General features: G+C 46.9%; 1 protein-coding gene across 1 annotated transcript in view; it reads left to right on the forward strand.

Moving 5' to 3' along the window:
- The window catches only part of LOC119459134 (BTB/POZ domain-containing protein 6), a 38222-nt gene extending 18057 nt beyond the window's left edge, over positions 1–20165 (forward strand). The window contains exons 2-4 of the mRNA XM_049671168.1: positions 13341–13399; positions 17900–18123; positions 19455–20165. Of these exons, the coding sequence (XP_049527125.1) occupies positions 13341–13399; positions 17900–18123; positions 19455–20040 (869 nt within the window). The 3' untranslated portion in view covers positions 20041–20165. The remainder of the gene's footprint in view (positions 1–13340; positions 13400–17899; positions 18124–19454) is intronic.
- Positions 20166–20385: the final 220 nt, after the last annotated feature.

Genomic DNA, 20385 nt, shown 5'->3' on the forward strand with positions numbered 1-20385 from the left:
CTTGCTCATCAGCGCGGAGTCCGCAGAAAATACCCGCCGCCTGACCCACAACTTAGCGGGGAAGAGGCCACCGATTGGCGTAAAATACAGACTGGGGTATTCCCCCATTTAAAATTGCTAAACGCCATGTATCCCACTCGTTATAGGGCCAACTGTCCTTGGTGCGGTGGCATAACTACCTTAATACATGTAACCTGGGAGTGCGCTAAGCACCCTCATAGACCAAATACCAGTGACATAATGGAGCAGTGGGAGGCACAGCTCGCCCGCTCCGACCTGGCAAGACAAAAGTCTTTAATTAGCCAGGTCAGGCAGGCGGCAGAGGCCAGTGGGGCCCTGGACTGAGAGGCTCCGACCACACCTCCTTAATATCTTTTCCACTGCAAATGTTTTTGAATAGCGTATATTTCATTCTTCACTTGCTCTTTGTGTACATTTTAAATTGCGCGCCCCCTTTGAGGGCTGCAAGTTTCAACAGGGCATCAATGTGGCGCCAGATTTGAACCGGTGGACGGACGGACGGACGGACGGACGGACGGACGGACGGACGGACGGACGGACGGACATACAGACAGACAGACAGACAGACAGACAGACAGACAGACAGACAGACAGACAGACAGACAGACAGACAGACAGACAGACAGACAGACAGACAGACAGACAGACAGACAGACAGACAGACAGACAGACAGACAGACAGACAGACAGACAGACAGACAGACAGACAGACAGACAGACTTAATTTCATATCCGGCGTGTTTGTGAACTGGGCTCACGCATAGGTGTCGGCCAGGAGGTCTTGCCTCCTAGCAGCTTCCTCGGCCCGCTGGATTGTCCAGAGTTGCTCGTCCAGGGCTGAGCTAAGCAGCGCGGCCCGCTAACGCGCGCGGAGGCTGTCGGTGCAGGCTGCGCTCTCATTACTGTGTAATAATCCCTGGCATTCCCATAGTATGTGTTCTAAGGTAGCTCGTGTATCCATTGGCGTACCAGATACTTCTCGAGCGGGGGGTAGGAGCGGGGGGGGGGGGTGTCAAACGATCGGACTCTCTCTCTCTCTCTCTCTATATATATATATATATATATTAATTTTACAAGAAGTCAAAAAGCCGGGCAATGCGTCTGTCAGTAATTTTCATATTTAAAAGACATAAACCTATTGATCAGTCACACATGGTAAACCATGGGGGCCCGATAAGTTATTTGAATTTGCATTTATTTCGTCACACTATATAAAATTTACATATGATACAGGGACAAAAGGCAGTGAGTGCCCAGAGGTCCCTGATACCGCCCAGTAGCTGCGGCGCAGCGCACGTCAGAAAATGCACATTTGTTACAGACGACGTTGCTAATTAAACAAAGAATTGTACTTCAAATCTATATACAGCACACATGTATCGCTAGTTAAGGTAATGGTATTGTCTAAGTTATACACAATGAAGTCCAATCAACATAAATGACTTGGAATATTTGCAAGGAAAAAGACGGCAGACGTGTGCGACCTTTTAGAATTACAACCAAATTGCCAGCGAAGCTGTTCCTTTCGAACAGTTTCAATAAAAGTCTTAGTTTCCTGAATTATATCGCATAGTTAAAAAAGTGGCCGAGCACTTCTGGTTGGCAATTTTTAAAAAGCCAATAAATCATTAACACACATGTTACTTCGCCCTTACGTTTACCAAGGTGTACTCCATGACCCCTCTTCCCTTTCCACGAAATATAAATCTGTTGTAACCAACAACTATGTAGGGACACTGGGAAGCATAGCTCAAAGTGGCCATATCACAAGCTCTAGCACTTCAATAAGATTTTTTTTGAAAGACTTTGTTTGATCCAACCTCATTTGACTTCGCTGTCACGATTGTCACCTCATTCGCCGTCGGCGCGAAGTCGATCGGCGGGGTATACAAGGTATACAAGCCGGTTGGTCATTCCGTACTCAAGCGAACACAGTAAAGGAGTCATAGTCGGGAGTAAAAAAAAGATATTTATCGACTTACAAAGATACACAAATTACTAAAATAAAATAAAAATGACACAAGAAAACTAACACAGTTGAACTTAATATAGCTCGATGACGACAAAGCAATATGACGAGCAATTAACAGTGGATATAAAAATGAAACAGGGCGAGGATCAAATATACCAGAATACACTTAACAGTAGTTCACTAAAACAAAGTTCAAAAGAAACCCAACGATGTCATACGCGTGGCCGGGCAGCAGCAGCAAGTCCATAAACCGTGAAGTCAGCGCCCAGACCTTTCCCGAAGAATGCTGGCGGGCCGATCTTGGTGAGGTGGATGCGATTGCTGGGCTGGGTTTCCCGGGAGTTTAGATCTGACGATGTCTCTCAAGCAGGTTGAGCTAACTTGATGCGAACTACCGTGAGCTTCGTTGCAGACGTTGGTTTGTCGTCTCGCACGTCAACGAGTTACTCGGTGTTCCGACGTGACTAGGCGGCCCAGGCGATACTGGATAGCACTAGCCCCCCCCCCCCCCCCCCCCTACTGCTTCTCAGCAGATTACAGGCTCAGCTTCTAGACTGATTAGCAGGGCCTAAATCCTGCGCTTAAATAGCCTCTCTTTTCCCTAGTTCCTTAGGTCGGGGAACAGCAGGTACGGGTCACAGTTCACCCAATTATCTCATTACTCCTCCCAAAAGCCTTGGCCCCGCCCATTTTAATCAGGGGCGAGGGAACGGATGATTCTCCCCCGCTGTCAGATGTCGCCCCCCCCCCCCCCCCCCACTGCACCACACAGACACACACGCACAGACTTGGGTCCGTTGACAAGCGCAGAAGCAACAGCGGCCGCCGGCCATACGGCGCCCGCTAATCGGCGTGTCGCTGTCTCAAAACTATGCCGTACCGTGAGACCACGACGTTTTTGGCGCCCGTTAATCGGCGTGTCGATGACTCGAAACAATGCCGCTCCGTGACATTCGCACAGAGAGTTTTCACAGCGTACCACCAATTTTCTCTAGATTTTGTCTTGGTGGCATTTACAGTTCTGTCAGGGCAGTGGGCTCAATTCTGCCCCGCTCGTTAGACAGGCTCATAACACACTATAGAGTGCTTGTATACGTAATTTATTGCGAAAGTCCCAATTACCCATATATATTGAATTTTACCTACACATCAAACGTTACCTGGTCCTCAGAGTCACAAACTATAAAGAAGCTGCTTCCTTTATTTCAGTGAGGACACCAGGCGAAGCACATATCATCATCATCATCATAATCATAATCATCATCATTATCAGCCTATATTTTATGTCCACTGCAGGATGAAGGCCTGCGATCTCCAATTACCCCTGTCTTGCGCTAGCGTATTCCAACTTGCGCCTACAAATTTCCTAACTTCATCCTCCCATCTGGTTTTCTGCCGACCTCGACTGCGCTTCCCTTCTCTTGGTATCCATTCTGTAACCCTAATGGTCCACCGGTTATCCATCCTACGCATTACATGGCCTGCCCAGCTCCATTTCTCCCGCTTAATGTCAACTAGAATATCGGCTATCCCCGTTTGTTCTCTGATCCACACCGCTCTATTCCTGTCTCTTAACGTTAGTCCTAAGATTTTTCGTTCCATCGCTCTTTGTGCGGTCCTTAACTTGCTCTCGAGCTTCTTTGTTAACCTCCAAGTTTCTGCCCCATATGTTAGCACCGGTAGAATGCAATGGTTGTACACTTTTCTTTTCAACGACAGTGGTAAGCTCCCAGTCAGGATTTGGCAATGCCTGCCGTATGCACTCCAACCCAATTTTATTCTTCTGTAAATTTCTTTCTCGTGATCAGGGTCCCCTGTGAGTAATTGACCTAGATAAACGTACTCCTTTACAGACTCTAGAGGCTGACTGGCGATCCTGAATTCTTGTTCCCTTGCCAGGCTATTGAACATTACCTTTGTATTCTGCATATTCATCTTCAACCCAATTCTTACACTTTCTCGATTAAGGTCCTTAATCATTTGCTGTAATTCGTCTGCATTGTTGCTGAATAGGACAATGTCATCTGCAAACCGAAGGTTGCTGAGCTATTCGCCGTTGATCCTCACTCCTAAGCCTTCCCAGTCTAAGAGCTTGAATACTTCTTCTAAGCATGCAGCGAATAGCATTGGAGAGATTGTGTCTCCTTGCCTGACCCCTTTCTTGATAGGTAACTTTCTACTTTTCTTGTGGAGAACCAAGGTAGCTGTGGAATCCTTGTAGATGTTTGTTAAGATATTCACGTATGCCTCCTGTACTCCTTGATTACGCAATGCCTCTATGACTGCTGGTATCTCTACTGAATCAAATGCCTTTTCATAATCTATGAAGGCCATATAGAGAGGTTGATTGTACTCCGCAAATTTCTCGATTACCTGATTGATGACATGGATATGATCCATCGTAGAATATCCCTTCCTGAAGCCAGCTTGTTCTCTTGGTTGGCTGAAGTCAAGTGTTGTCCTGATTCTATTGGAAATTATCTTGGTGAATATTTTGTACAATACTGAAAGCAAGCTAATGGGTCTATAATTCTTCAATTCTTTAACGTCTCCCTTCATATTGATTAGTATAATGTTGGCGTTCTTCCAGCTCTCTGGTACACTTGAAGTTGTGAGGCATTGCGTACAAAGGGCTGCAAGCTTTTCAAGCATGATATCTCCTCCATCTTTGATTAAATCTACTGTTATACCATCTTCTCCAGCAGCTTTTCCCCTGGTCATGTCTTTCAAGGCCCTTCTAACTTTATCGCTAGATATAGAAGGAACCTCTGTATCCGGTTCATCACTATTTCGAATGAAAGTAGCTTGGCTGTTTTGGGCACTCTACAAGTTAGTGTAGAATTCTTCCGCTGCTTTTACTATGTCATCGAACTTGCTGATGATATTACCATGCTTATCTTTCAATGTATACATCTTGCCTTGTCCTATGCCAAGCTTTGTTCTTACTGATTTAATGCTGCGTCCATATTTTACGGCTTCCTCAATCTTTCCCACGTTATAATTTCGAATATCCCTTACTTTCTTCTTGTTTATCAGTTTTGACAGTTCAGCGAATTCTATCTGATCTCTTGAGTTGGACATTTTCATGTTTTGTCGTTTCTTAATTAGGTCCTTTGTTTCTTGGGAGAGCTTACTGATATAATCTCGACCGGGTGAGGTGGGTCGTCACCGCAGGAATCAGGAGACGACGATGAAGGCGGGCATCGTGATGATGAAAAATAGAAAAGATTGTATTCACTTCATTGGTACATGGTTTTGACTCTATCCGAGTCTCGAGCGGTTCTGATTAACACGGGGGCCAGGACGGCCTTAAATCCCCTCGTGGTGGCCGAGGTTTCCTTCGGGGAAGTCCTCTCTCCGGTAGTCAAGTTGACGACCTCCTCTCCCTCGGGTCCTCCTTCTTGGTAGCTCGCCGTTTTCGTCTGCTCCGTTCGTAGAGGTGAGAGGCTTTCTCGAGGATGAAAGAGGATTATCTCATCACGGGAAAGGCGCTCGGGCTTGTTTCTCACATTTGACAGGTGCAGTTCCAAGCCGATCATAACAGCCTCTTAATTAGGTCCTTTGTTTCTTGGGAGAGCTTACCTACTGGTTGCCTTGGTGCCTTACCTCCTACTTCAATTGCTGCTTCTGAGATAAACCTAGTTACGGTTTCATTCATGACCTCTATGTTGTCTTTATCTTCATTTTCTAAAGCTGCATATTTGTTTGCGAGCACCAGCCTGAATTGCTCTGCTTTTACCCTTACTGCCTCTAGGTTGGCCTGTTTCCTCTTGACTAATTTCACTCTTTCTTTCTTCAAGTTGAGAGAAATCCTAGACCTCACTAACTTTACCTTACCTAACACTTCTACATTCTGCACTATGTTTGGATCGGCAGAGAGTATGAAATCTATTTCATTCCTTGTTTCTCCATGAGGGCTTCTCCAGGTCGACTTCCTGTTGCTGCGCTTCCTGAAGAAGGTATTCATTATTCGGAGCCTATTCATTTCCGCGAATTCTATACTAACACCTCTCCTCTTGCATTCCTAGAATCGATGCCGTAGTTGCCAATTGCTTGCTCACCAACCTGCTTTTTCCCCACTTTTGCATTGAAGTCGCCCATGACTAAAGTATACTGAGTTTCCACCTTTCTCATTGCTAATTCAACATCTTTATAAAACTGTTCTATTTCTTCATCATCGTGACTAGAGGTTGGAGCGTAGGTTTGTACTACCTTCATTTTGTACCTCCTATTCAGCTTTATTACGACGACTGCTACCCTCTCATTAATGCAGTAGAATTCATCAATGTTGCCCGCTATGTTGTTATGGACTAGAAATCCTACTCCGGATTCTCTCTTATCTGGAAGACCTCTGTAGCAGAGGACGTGGCTGTTAGTCAGCACTGTGTAAGCCTCACCAGTTCTTCTAGCCTCACTAAGGCCAATAATATCCCAGGCAATGCCTGATAATTCCTCAAATAGTCCTGCTACGCTGGCCTCACTCTAGAGGGTGCGCGTGTTGAACGTTGCCAGGTTCAGTTTCCATTGGCGGCCTGTTCGGACCTAGAGATTCTTAGCACCCTCTGCCGCGTAGCAGGTCTGACCGACACCTTGGTCAGGTGCTCCACAGACACTGGGGACTGAGGGCCATGGGTTAATTGTCGGAGTCATAGGGAGGTAGTGGCCGAGTACTGCACCAGGGGGGCCAATTCCTGTTCTGGTGAGGGAGTGACTTTCATGAAGCTTCGTGGGCCTTCCTAGTTTGGTTGCACCTGAACTAGTATAGCCCCACTAGCTCTCGGCAGTACATATATATATATATATATATATATATATATATATATATATATTTGCCAGTGTCAGGCACCACTCCATGCCTGAAAATGTGGAGGACTGGAGTAGGATTCAAACTTACGACCTTCAGATTTGAAGCCGGGTATTCTACCCCTGCTCCACGCCACCACTAATCACATATATCCAAGCACATATATCACGTATGAAAAAGTACAAAGTAAGAAATTAGGGTTCACTCATTATTCGTAACGCTTCTAAATGAGCCAGAAACGTTAAAACTGGGCAACACATTGTACTTAAAATGCTGTCTAGTCTGCTCCGTCAAAGTATAAAGTATCTGAAACGCAGGGTTCTCTTGGGACATTCAAAAACCTAGCTAATAACAGCAGTGTGGTACTTTCGAATACTTGCTTACAGTTTTTTAAAAGGTGTATTTGATGAACACGCATTTACAATCGTACATAAACTGTCTTTTTACAGTAGTAATCATGTCTTATTACGCTCGTTACCAACTAGCCCAACTTTCTGCCTTATCTACATATTGCCCATACCATGCCATTAATTTTCCCCATATATAAACAAGGTGCCTGGTTAAGCTCACCGAGGACACCGCAGAAAAACTACGAATCTCGTATGATGCACTGAAAACGGATGGGAAAACGAGGGTTTAGTAATTATCGGCAACACTTGAAATGAAGCCGGAAAGTGAAAGTTTCGCGACACATTGCGCTTAAAATTCGCCCTATTGCCACGGAATTCTAAGTCAGCATCTCGTCCAGTTGTTTTAGGAGTCCGGGAAACATTCCGGCTAGCGGCAGTATGACACCCTGGAACACTTCAATGAGTAACTATTTACAAAGGCTGTAATGAACCTACACAGAATAAACATATTTCTCTCGTCACTCGGAACATTGCTTCATACTTCAAATAAGTATAAACACCGTGCCACACATAATTTACCGAGGATACCAGGGGGAAACAACTAAATGCCGTGTATAAAGCATAAAAATTTGCAGAAAGAGAATATTCAGTAAAAGTTTTTCGAGGACATAAGCAACCTACAAAGTTCAAATTTTCGGTACACGTCATGAAAATTGCCTTTCATTTCTTAATAATGCAAAATATCTTCTGCTCTTGCTTCTGCCGGGAAACGAGTAATAGTGTAGCTCGTATTTACAAACAGTCTGAAAACGAAATCGAAAACATCAGAAGTGACACATGCCTTTAGAAAAGCTTCAGTTCAGTGTTCTATTGGAATTGAAATGGCTCTACACGTTCGACCAAGGTCATTTTCACGAAAATATCTACGATAAGTCGTGATTACCCAATGAAATTCTACAGTTAGACTTGTAAGTAGTTTAACTAGATTTCTGATGGTGATAAGATACTGAGACTGCAACGCTATGTGGACTATCTCTGTACGGAGATTCAACAGTTCCAGCATTTGATAATCAAGCGATTTCATGCCGTAAAAGGCACACCAATCATTGGGCGTGAGTGATTATAATACTTTATCTGGACCTCTCCATTCCCTCGCCCGCAGGTTAAATATAGCAAGCCAATTTAGTTTTCAAATACGCTTAGGTGGTCCCAAAAAAGTGGGTGTGGTGCAAGTAGCGCAAGCGGCGATTTGATAGGGCGGGAAATGTCCAGTGCCAGGCCTTCTCCGCAATGTGAGAGCGTGTATGGTGAATCCCGCGCGACGCCCGCTACAGCACGTCACGAGGAGCCACAAAAGACAATCCGCGCTGCCCAAGCAGGGGATACGTAGAAAGAGAGAGAGAGAGAAAGACGTTTATTAAATCATAAAAAAATAGAAAATTGTACATGTATGAAAAGGCAACCCCAGTGGTTTTTCCGGTGAGGTGCCTAGATTAAGTTAATGGTTTCGCTTCTTATAAGGTAGGTGAGCAAGCTGTCATATATAGCTTTGCGGTGTTGAGGGGTCCCTCTAGGAAGGACCCAGTCATTGAGTGTGGCGACTGAGCTCTGCAGCCCAGCAAGGCAGATTCTTCGCAGTGAGGATAGGCCAGGACATGTCCATAGCAAGTGGTGTGCTGTGGCTGGCGCACCCGTTGTGCAAGTTCCACAGGTGAGGTCAAGCGACTTGTCAATGTATTGGGCTTAGAACGCAGGCGAGACTGCCGTGCCGGTGCGTACACGGCGGAGTGCCACGCGTTCCCGGCGTGGAAGCCCAGGAGGGAGGGGGTCATGGCCTTCGGGCAGAAGCGCTTGTTGAGCAAGCTTTCTATGCTGTCGGAGCTGCAGGTGAGCATCGACAGCGTCGACATCTTCCGCCGATCGAGTTGTGACGGAAACGGGGCAAAGACAATGGGGGGTGGGCAAACTTGCTCCCCGCGCGAGCGCGTCCGCTCGCTCATTCCCTCCTGCGCCCACGTAGTAAAGAAAAGCATTGCTTGCGTGGCGACTCTATTAAGAAAACTTAGCTTCAGCGGTAGTTTTGTTGGACTTTCCGGCGTGCAGCCGAAAGTGCCCGCTTTTAGTAGTGGGGGGGGGGGGTAGTGGCAAGGGGGGGCACTTGTCCCCCCCCCCCCACTTTTGACAGTGCCCCCCCCCCCCCCCCCCCCGGTAGCTACGTCTATGCGTGCATCACAATCTTGGCATTTATCGGTCGTGTACATTGCTGCATGTAGTACTACCGGACTCTTACATGACTTGGTTTCCCTGTCGCCATTGGACAGACTGCGACCTATTGCGTTGTGGGTGAGGTGGTGGGTAAACGCACCTGTGCAGTTTATAATGTTTAGTAATATCATTGAATATAGTCATTTTGTCCTCTAACTCCCACACATCTGGGGACTCTGTACGTGGGATCACCATCTGTCGTAGCTCGGAAAGTGAGCCCTCGAGCTACGTTATGCGCTGCCTTGTTAGAGTTGTCCTCTCCCGTGGGGTCGGGAGTGTGGGCTGAAATCCATAGAATGTGGACACATCTGCGGTGATGGGTTGGTTTGCCTGTTCTGGGAATGCGCAGTGCCTCAGGGGAGATTCTGCCATTCGTCAAGTTGCGTACTGCCATTTGTAAATCGCTGATTATACAACCGGCGTCAGTTTATGCTATGACCATTGGAATAGCTGTCTCTTCCGCCGTTTCAATGTGACGGCAACAAGAACATTTATTGGTCCTGAGAAACTGGCCAGGGGGAGCCGAAGGCTCCCTCAGGTCAAGTCGGTGGCTCCGCCTACGATGGCACCGGGAGGCGAAATCCCGTTGCGATGTCGTGGGCCCTCTGGACTGCCTGTAGCTGGAAGTGTTGGTGGTCGCTTCTTAGGAACTCCTCCCACTGTTCCTTTGTGGCAAGTATAGAGTTTTCTATGGCTGTGCACAGCCAGAGCATATGATCAAAAGAGCATGAATCGGCTCCGCATTTGGGGCTCGACCGCGGGAAATCTGGGTCTATCCTGTTAAGGGACCGCGGAGTGGGTATACGTGCGGGTTTGTAGCATTCTGAGCGTCGTAGCTTGTGGTTCATTTAGTTTTGGGTGAGGAGGAGAGAACCCGCCTCGTTTAGTATTATAACTCCTGCCTTGCTGGACGATAGTCTATAAACCTGCGCCGCCGAGTGGGCTTCTATAATTTCGTCTATGGTGTTATGGAGCCCTAGCTTCAGTATAGTTCCGTGCTCGTGGACTGGGGAAATCCCAGCACACGTTTGAGGCCCGTTCTTAAAAGCGCGTCTAATTTGGCCTTCTCTGCCCTTTCAATGTGTCTCGTGTTTATTGTCAGGCTTTTGCTGCATTGTTTATTGTGGTCAACTACTGCTGCGATTAAACAGCCTTTGTGTTTGTAGCGGGCGGCGTCTGTTGTTTCCGAAGCTCTTTACCATGGTTTTTGCTCTGCTTTGCCTTCTTCCTTCGTGGTGTACGGGTTGCATGTTTTTTTTTTTGTAATAGTGGGACTGTGAGCTTAGTCCGTATGTCTGGTGGAATATCGTATTTGGTGCCATATTGTGTGGGCGTAGGAAAACTATGAAGAATCGGTTACCGCGCACTCATTTGGGAGCACAGGTAGGTGCCGATTACGCTACAATATGTTTCATATGCCCTATCAACGGAACAGCATGCCGACAACTTCCGCGCTGACAAAATTGATCGTGTCGACCCCCCCCCCCCCCCCTCTCGTTGGCGGTCTGTTTCGGAGAGCCGCCCCCCTTCCCCAAATTTTTTAGGCTACTTTGGAACCTCCCTGGCAATGCATTTGAAGTTCTGACATTTTTTGTGTAATTGTCTGTACAATGGCTAGAAGTTCAAGGCGTGCAGATATCAAGTGCCATGGCGCCGAAATGTTTTGATTTGTTGTTTTGTAACTAAACGTCCTCGCAATCGCTAGTGCGTATGACTTAGACACATCAAGTGCTAGCCCTCTTGATGATGCCTAAACTATAGCTTGACACAGCGCCAGCTGCCCTATAGCCTGCTCGAGCTGTATCAAGCTGCCTATAGCCAACTTGTGCTTCCTGGGCATATTAAGGGAGTCATGCAGGGAATAATTTTTAGAAAGCAGCGTCACGCCATGCATACGCTGCCTTGAAACAATTGTAACAATAACGTGAAATACAGTTGATATTCTTAAGTTCCTGCTCGTTTTCTGCCAGCGACGAAGCCTCGTGCACTTAATTTACGCACGAGCCATCGCGTTGCTGTACTTTGGTGTCGTCGGCAAGCAACACCATTGTTGCGTAGCTGTCTGTCTTGACGCTTCTTCGTCGCCTCTGTTGTGTAGCAGTGTTCTTACTTTTTGTTCTCGTTCTCTCTCAAAATGTGTTTTCTCGCACGAGTGCCAGTTCGGAGAGTCTCAGGCGGGGCACCAGGGGTCCGGCCGTGGCGACCGCGTTGTCGCCCGCCTTTTCCCAAACGGTTCAATGAATGATTCCCGACCATCTTGCGCATTTTCGCTTTCTAGACACTCTCAATTCTTCGCTCTAGTCCGTAAAAAAGCCCAACGGCTGTCTCGGTAGCTTTCTGCATGTTTTTACTTTCTTTTTGGTTGTAATTCTTTCGGCAGACGGCTGTCACCGAGTTCAAATTCGGCGACGCTCGCTCGCGATGGGGTGTGCGTGTTTGAATCTGTGTAGCCTGATTGGTTCAGATCGACGAGGAGTTGTAATTGATCTGCTGGTTTGCTCGCTGGCGAAGTGTTGGGAAGCTTCCAGAGGTTGCCACAAGAAAGTTCGCGCCGGATAGCGTGTGCTGCTCATAAGTTAGTTACGTAATGTAGTTATGTTAAGTAGTTATGTAATGTGCAAGTACCTAAATGTGTAATTCGCGTAGCTAAACGTCAAATAAAGCGACTCAGGAAAATGTGCACGGATCTCCTGGGTGCTCGCATCATCTCTCCGGTGCGGAAGAAGTAGGGACAACATTCTAGGCTACACCAACAATCAAATGCAGGTCGCGCTCTCCCACGCCGCTCCGTGGGGCAAAGATTTGCTGTCGCTTTTGTGTAAACGCTATTAGGTCGGGTTGAACCAACTCAACTGCATTGGACAGGTTGACTCAGACAGCGTGTATGTGAACGCAGGTGGGTCGCGACGCGACGCTCCCAGCGACCAACAATGAACGGCATGCGATGTGCGCTCTCTCGCCTTGCAGCAGGCAGTCACAGCAATTTCGACCTATTATGTATGCACGCTCATGTACACGCTGTGGTGTACGATTTGCGGTCCGAATTCTAAGCCGATCCACTCCACTAGAGTTCACGTAAACGTAGCTGTAGCAACGTAAGCTGTCCACACCGAGGATTGGAACGCATGTTCGATTTCTTTGAACTAGTCTGTTCTCGAACATGCTTTGGTACCTTTCAGTGTGAGACATCTTTTCCCCGTGTTTGGGTCGCACGAACCGGCCCTCCTCGCGGCGTCGGCATTGGACACCGCCTGGCGCGCTCATCGCCGCAAGGCCGTCGCCTCGGTTGAGCAAACGTTGGTACGAGATGAACAGCACAAATACATGTATTTCCACCTGTAGTGCTTCACAGTGTCTTCAGAAGCTGCAAATGTGGTGTTTCTGCCAGCCAGCGTGGCAATGATTGCTGGTGCGTGGATTTGCCTCAACTTGGTCTTTTTGCTTTGAATAACTTTGTGGTTTTGCAATATCGATAATTTGAAACACGATATTAGGTTATAAATGCAGATATTTGCAATATGAGTATGCACGCGCACAGAGACTTAATACTCTGCTGTGTTGAAAAAAAGTATCATTGATTGCAAATTGACAAAATATAGCGCGATCATTAACGTACGTTGCAAGAACGTCTAATTTGCCTAATCACTAATATTACAATGTTTGCCTAATCACTAAGATTAGGCGAACACATGCACTAGTAATCATTCCTACGGTAGAATGAACGACCGCAGCACAAGAGTGCCCTCGAGTAATATTTGTAGGAAATTCTTTCCGGCGGCTTTCACGCGGTTCATTTAATAAAAGTTACTTCAAAAATCGCGGTGTGAGTTTTATGATGTACTCTGTGAATTAAGCAATTGCCTGCAAGGGGAAAGCCATCGTGGCTTAATACTAAACCGTCTTACCGTGCTTTTCTTTTGGTCATCAGACTGCCAGAGCTGTCGCGCCAGACTACCAGAGGAGAAGGGCTCGGAAATTCAACATCCCGTGAGTTCTGCCTCTTGATTATTTTGTGGCAGTGCTTTCATGAAGCAGCTATAATTATACTTGTTGCTTTTTCTGGCTGAAGGTTTATTTACCTATTTTATTTACTCATACTAATCTCTCGGGAGGAAGACATAGGAGGTGTGGGCACAGAGGTAACAAAAGTCTAAGTCATAAAGCACGCACTTTTGGTATATAAGAAACTATCAGCTACTAGAAGAATTGATGTCAAGGTGCAAGTGTAAACAGTAACATACGTAAAAAACAACTAGCATACAACATGCCGACCGACTCTTTAGCAAACTCAATGGATGGCGAATGCCCAAGCGAACCAAGCAGTTTGTCCCACTCTTCATACATTTCAGGAGAGAGAGAGAAAAAAAAAGATTACGTGGAACGATTACTACATAAGATGAATGGGAGGTTTAGTGTTCGACGGGTATACAGTACAATAAACATACAATAACCGAGATTACATACGCAAAGTTGTATGTTGTCTGTGTTCGCAAAGTAGGAACGCCACTGATAGATTGATTGATCGATCGATCGATCGACCGATAGATAGATAGATATATTGATAGATTTAGATATAGCTAGGAGATCAAGTCTAGAAATTCGATGCACGTGCTTCTTGCTACTCAATATTGTTCATATATATTGGCTAAGGCGCTATGAATGTTGGAAATGACTAGATAATTGTACTGATTGACATGGAAAAACGAAGAACCAACTGGTCGATGAGACGCGATGATGAAAAAGTAAGACAAATAAATTTCGAACGCATGCTGTGCAGACTCACTACTCCGGGAGTTATCTCAGTATGCGTAAGCATTGCGCCACTGGCACGTCTCCACGCAGCCCGATGCCATTATCAGTGATTTGACACTTGATACGGCCAGTATACAAACGACAGCGCTGCGGCTACACAAACTGGTACGGACGGAGGCGCAGGTGCATCGATAACGCGAGCAAAGTACTGCAGGTGGCGGCGCCATGCGCGCTGACGACGTTCCGATCCTCATGAGCAGCTCTGCTGTTTACCTCCTTGTCCATCCGTGTCTAGCCATTATGAACCGTGATCAAATGACTCCGGCGGCGGCGGCACGGGCCGATCAAACGTACTCTGGCACGGCCGCGCGGACCGCATCTTGAAAGAGATGTGCGAAGCGGACGGGGAGTGCCGACTGCTGATAACTCGGCGAGCTGTGTTTTCGCCGCAGCATCGTTTGCGTTGAAGCGCCAGAATGGAAAGCCGCAAGCCCACGGCCAACCGAGCAGGTAGAGGGGTCGACGGCTAAAAGCAGCAGCGAACTGACACTCAACACCCAGCCTTCGCGCCGACGGTGCTTATACACTGGCGTGTTAAATGACGTCACGCCGCGTAGTTCCCCCATGTGGAAGCACGATACCGCTGTCTCGTACGGGCTGTGTGCGAAGAGAGAGATAATAAACATTAGGCCGTGCGAAGAAAAAAAAAAGTAGTTGTAGCCTCAACACATGGTTCATATCGCTCACACACCAACAAGGAGCATTTGCGAGTCGTGGCCTTCGATGCCCTATCTTTTTTTTTTTTCTCCTCGGATGCCACATGCCAGTGCGTGGCAATAAAGGAAGCCATTGTTTTGCATTGGCAGAGAGTGGACGTCTCTTGTACAATTTTTTCATCTCCGAAAAGCTCAATCTTTTGTAATTTGCACACAGTGCGCTGTGCGCTCGAGGTGATTGAGTTAAATGTCTACTCTATGTTATAATTTGTTGTTGGACCAAGTCACCAGTGGTTGACTGACGCACTTCGCCGAGATTCTCCTGGTACAGAAGACCGCGAGCAACTCGTAAGCAGAGGCCTGACACCTTTGATTATCAGATCTCCGAGAACGGCGCTGTTTATGCGGTATTAAAAGCACACTAAAAAAGGAAGGAAGCTTGATAAGCCAGAAAAGATACAAGGCCGAAAGTCCGGTGGCGACGCCGCCTAGATAATCCCGCACGTGGTCGCCGTGACGTATTGGATTTTGACAGCGCTAGCTGACGAGGTGCTTTGCATCGGTAAAGGTGGGCTGAAATAGATTCTACAGGATCCAGTGACTAAACTGGAGCCTGTTGAATTAAATGTAAAAAAAAAAACCTCAGTATGAAGTTTGTTTCTGGGCCCTAGCGTTTCTCGGGACTCTTGCGGGGCTCTTCATGTGTGGTGTCGTCTGTGTAAGTTTGTATTGATTGCGTATGTACGGGTACGTGTATCGTAAATCCAGTAACCATTGTAATAATATACAGGGTGTTTTTTATAGCTGCACCAAATTTTAAAAAATTGCCTGCGGCAGTTAGCAGAATTCTAACCACGATCTAATTTACTCGATGAGGCAGCCATCACTTGTATACCAGAAATGAGGATGCTTAATTGAATAATTACGCTAAGCACGGCCGGTTATTAACTTTTTAAATAATTACTTTAGGGCACATAGTTCAATCTACGAATTGTAGCCGGTGAGTTCGCAAGACGATATAAAATAAGTGTAAGAACAGTGCAATATTACCACAACTTTGACGGCGCATGTCTCGAAACCAATGCCATCCTCAAAATTCGTTCCAAGTCGATATGCCTTGCAAGCTCACCATCTACAATTCGTAGCTCGTGCCGTAAAGCAATTAGTGCAAAAGTTCATTAGCATAACTATGTTGATTATTCAATTAAGCATTTTAATTTTTCGCAGAAGTAATGACCAGCTCATCGAGTTATTTAGGTCAAGGTTTAGGTTAGGTGCTATTTGCCATAGGCAATTTTTAAAATTTTGGTACAGCTAAAAAAAAAGTCACTGGCCTGCGCGGCACACGCAGCACAGTCACAGCGTAAGGGTAGCTCCAATTTGGGCACCACGCACAACAGGGTCTTCGCGGCAGTGTGTTCGCCTCGTTTTGACGAGAACGATCTGAACTGTCCGCCCGGCGTCGACGGCGAGCTGCGGCTTGTAATGCTCCCTCACAGCAGTCTGCTGAGCCCGATCAAGCCTTACAACTCCAACTTACATGTCGGGCGCGCCGCGTTTGCAGGCACTTTAACTAGATGGCGCCACCATACTGGCGGAGGCTTGCCAGCTCGTGAGCGCGTTGATTGCGCGCCTCGTCTGAATCGCATATCGTCGTCTGCGCCTGCGGACGCTGCGTTTCCAGGCATCTTACCTAGATGGCGCCACCATACTGGCGGAGGCTCGAGTCGTCTCCCCCCAGCGTGCTAGGCTTATAGCGTATTTCCGCGGCCCGATAGCAAGTGTTTGCGTGGCTCAGTGGTAGGATATCCGGCTCCCACGCAGCGGGCGCGGGTTCGATCCCGGCGGGATTCGGGTATCTTTTTCGCGTTTCCGGCGATAGCGGTTACGCGGACGCCGGCGGCGGCATCATCGCGACCCCAAATAGCTATTGGAATGAGCCCATAACAGCTTACGCTGTAAAACACACCCTTAAGAAGCTGCCATCACTAGGAACAAATGGAACGATAAGCACAGCAAGCGCAAAACTGACCCATTGTTAAAGAAATGATATAGAGCTTTTTGTGGTGAGAAACAAGTGCAATAGCTATACAAGCAGTTACATGTGATTTTTCGAGAACCCTGCAGACGAGCGCGCGTAATCATCTAGAAACATCTCATAAAACACAGCTTGCGTCGTGAGATCCACTACTGAGTTTTAGTTTCTAACAGTCTCGAGGTGGTTCTCGGAAGACTTTACGAGCTTTTGCTGTAAGTCATCAGGAACGCGGAACATGAAATTGCGTGACGTTAACGCGCAAAGCGATTAGACTAAAGCTTGACCTATTGCCAAGGATGTTTCATTATAAAGAAAAGTGTTCGTGAGCGCCTTTGCTATGTTCAATGCAAGCGCTGTCGACAGCACTGCTTACCCAAATCCTTTTTTTTATTGCCTTAAATATTCTTCCGAGAAATAGGAACTTCAAGAGATGAGTGCACACAGTGGAAATTATGGAGAAAACCACAAGAATGCATTTTTTTAAACGGCGTTAACAAGTGTTATCCCAGGGCCGACCCCAGATGTTCAGGAGCACCGCATGAGCACTCCGTATAGTTTCGCAATGTTGTAAGAAGATGTAAATCGATAAAGAAAGACAGTTGGTAGACCCGTATATTTGTACGAGAAGCACAATTTCCCAGTTGGCGCACGAGCAGTGTTGTATGCCAGACTTGGTAGGACCGACACCGGCGTCTCTAATGGTTACCGAATGGCTGAGGTGCGTCGCTCACGTTTTATTCCATTGCATCGCTTCACAGTGATCCTAGAAACAAGTGAAGTTTAGATGTGCATCATAATGCTTTTAGGAAGCATTCTCCGATATTATCAACGAACGCGTTCTCGGGGAGTGAACGAACTACCGCGAAATACATCTTCCGATTAGATGAGCCAGTGATTGTGTGAGTCAAGCTTTGTTGAACCCACCACACATTGACGCCAACTTTCGCACATTGCAATTTACCGAATCCTTTGCGAACGCAGTTCAGCGTCGAGAATTTTCTGGACAGCGGCGAGTTCACAGATTTCGAGTTCCGGGTGAAGCTGGAGGACCATCCTGACATCCCCGAGCGGAGATTCCGTGCACACAAAGTGTTCCTGGCCATGAGGAACGAGGTGTTTCATGCCATGTTTTTTGGAGACCTGGCCGAGAAAAACGAGGTGGTCATCACGGATGTTCACCCGGACGGCTTCGACTTGCTGCTCAGGTGAGATGACCTATCGGAGTGTCTCAGCTAGAGCATTCCCTACTGGACACGAGGTCTTGCATTTCGTTGGCTGTTACGGCGACCTCATTCCCATGGGACCGGCCTGAATGCAAAAACACTTTCACCGAAATTCGGGCCAGGTGGTAAGAACTTATCCGAAGCCTTCCACTGCGACACCTAAACGTCTTCTTCTTCTTTCATGGGGTTTTAGGTGCCAAAGCCAGTTCTGATTACGAGGCACTCCGTAGTGGAGGGCTCCGGATTAATATTGACCACCTGGGGTTCTTTAACGTGCACTACAACGCAAGTACAGGGGCGTTTTTGCATTTCGCCTCCACCGAAATGCGGCCGCCGCGGCCGGGATACACCTAAACGTCACCCCTAGACGCAATGAATGAGTCAATCAGTGAATCAATGACTTTGAAGTGTTTTCTGAAATGTACATTACGTTCACCTCTTATGCCGGAGTGATCCCTTAACCCTTGTTAGGGTTGCTACGGAAGTGCTTGTGTTGACAGGAAAGTTTGTAGGAATTGCGAGAAAAAAATTGAACTAAACAAACTCAGACTGAAACTTTCAAGGTCAACAGATTTTCTCGTTGACACCAAAATAAGAAAAAAGTTGAGGGTGGTGAAATGTGGATATTTTTGGTGAATGGGGCACTTATGTTTCTTAAGCAGAAGTCGAAAACAAAAGTTGCTGTTTACACCGATGAATTAATGTACACGACGCAATGTTGTTTGGCAAAGTACAGAAAATGTTGACAACACCATGGGGAAAGGAAAAGATCCGGTAGTTGCTGTGTAGCTCGGAAAATAAATGTGGTGTGCTAGTTTTGGATATGCTAGCGAGATTGAAATGCAATGAATGGCGCTGTGTAAAACTTCGTAGGCCAGTGATGAAACACGGTAATCAGTGCACGTTGTGACAGGCTGTTTCAGGGCAGGTGATATAATGCGCAGGTTTCGTAACCCGGTCTCTGTTAATGTAACAGAATGAGTGCCAACGGAAGGCAAAGCCAGTCGAGGGTGGCAGAGGTGGTGCGATGGTGATTATGATTACCTGGTGTGATGAGATTATGAAACTCGCATGGGTACGATGAAGTCGGCAATGCAAGACGCTGGTAATCGGAGATTTCTGGGAGGTGCCTACGTCTGACAATGCAAATACAAGGTTTACGAAGATGATGGTGGACCGTCTTAGCGTTGATTTTAAGCGAAAAAGATGTTAGTGGCGCATGTTGACGTGTTAACATCAGAACGTGTTAATATAGGCTTACAAAGCAAGTAGTGTGTGGAGCGGCTTCCTGCTCGTTCTTTCCATCCACCCAGGTACCTGTACTCCGGCAAGCCGAAGATGAAGAACATCGACGACGCGCTGCACGCAAGGTTCGCGGCCAAGAAGTACCTGGTTCAGGGTCTTGTAGACGCTTGCAGCCTGTATATTGAGAATAACCTAAAGCCTGACAGGCTGTGCTCGTTCATCGACTACTACATGGAGAGCCGCGAGCCAGAAATGGACGCCATCGCGGAGACGCTCCTGACGTCATCCAAAGCCCCGGACATCCTCACATCGAAAGAATTCAACGTCGCCCTCGAGGAAACCGTTCGATATATCGTGGAGAGGATAAGGAAAGTTTCCGAAGACAGTGTGACCAGAGCCGTGTTCGGCTGGGCCCAGGAACAGTGTGTCAAGAGCATGCAGTCGGAGAGCCCGCTCGAAGTGAAGGCGCTTATGCGCACTTTTTTTCCTAAGTTGCGATTCTTGACCATGACGGCTGAAGAGTTCGTGGTGGGACCGGGTTCCTGGGATCTGCTGGAAGACGCTGAGAACCTCGCGTTACTGCGTAATATCGTAAAGAGGGGATCTCAGCCGCTACCCGAAGGATTCTGTAACGTCACTGACGATCGCTTCTAAGCTATATGAAAAAATAAAACGACATCCTTTTCACACGGCTAACTGCGAAAGCTGTTGAACTGCTCGTGTTCCGTCCATGTTTGTTAAGAGGCGCTTTTGCTTTATGATACAATTCGTTCACAGCATGTAGAGTTTATTGACATGAAACTGTACCATTAAGTACGTGTTGCTTTCATTATGCCAATACGGATTTTTAAAACCTCACTCACAATCTCTATCACAAATTTTGGACCGGTACGTGCATGTAAACGTGCTGATTCATAACTTGCCATTGGCGGTTGTCACTGTGCAGGCAAACTGACGGAATATTCTGGTGAATCGTTATCGAGAACTGGTCATATAAAG

Source organism: Dermacentor silvarum, chromosome 7 (assembly GCF_013339745.2).
Source record: "Dermacentor silvarum isolate Dsil-2018 chromosome 7, BIME_Dsil_1.4, whole genome shotgun sequence".
Taxonomy (NCBI): Eukaryota; Metazoa; Arthropoda; class Arachnida; order Ixodida; family Ixodidae; genus Dermacentor; species Dermacentor silvarum.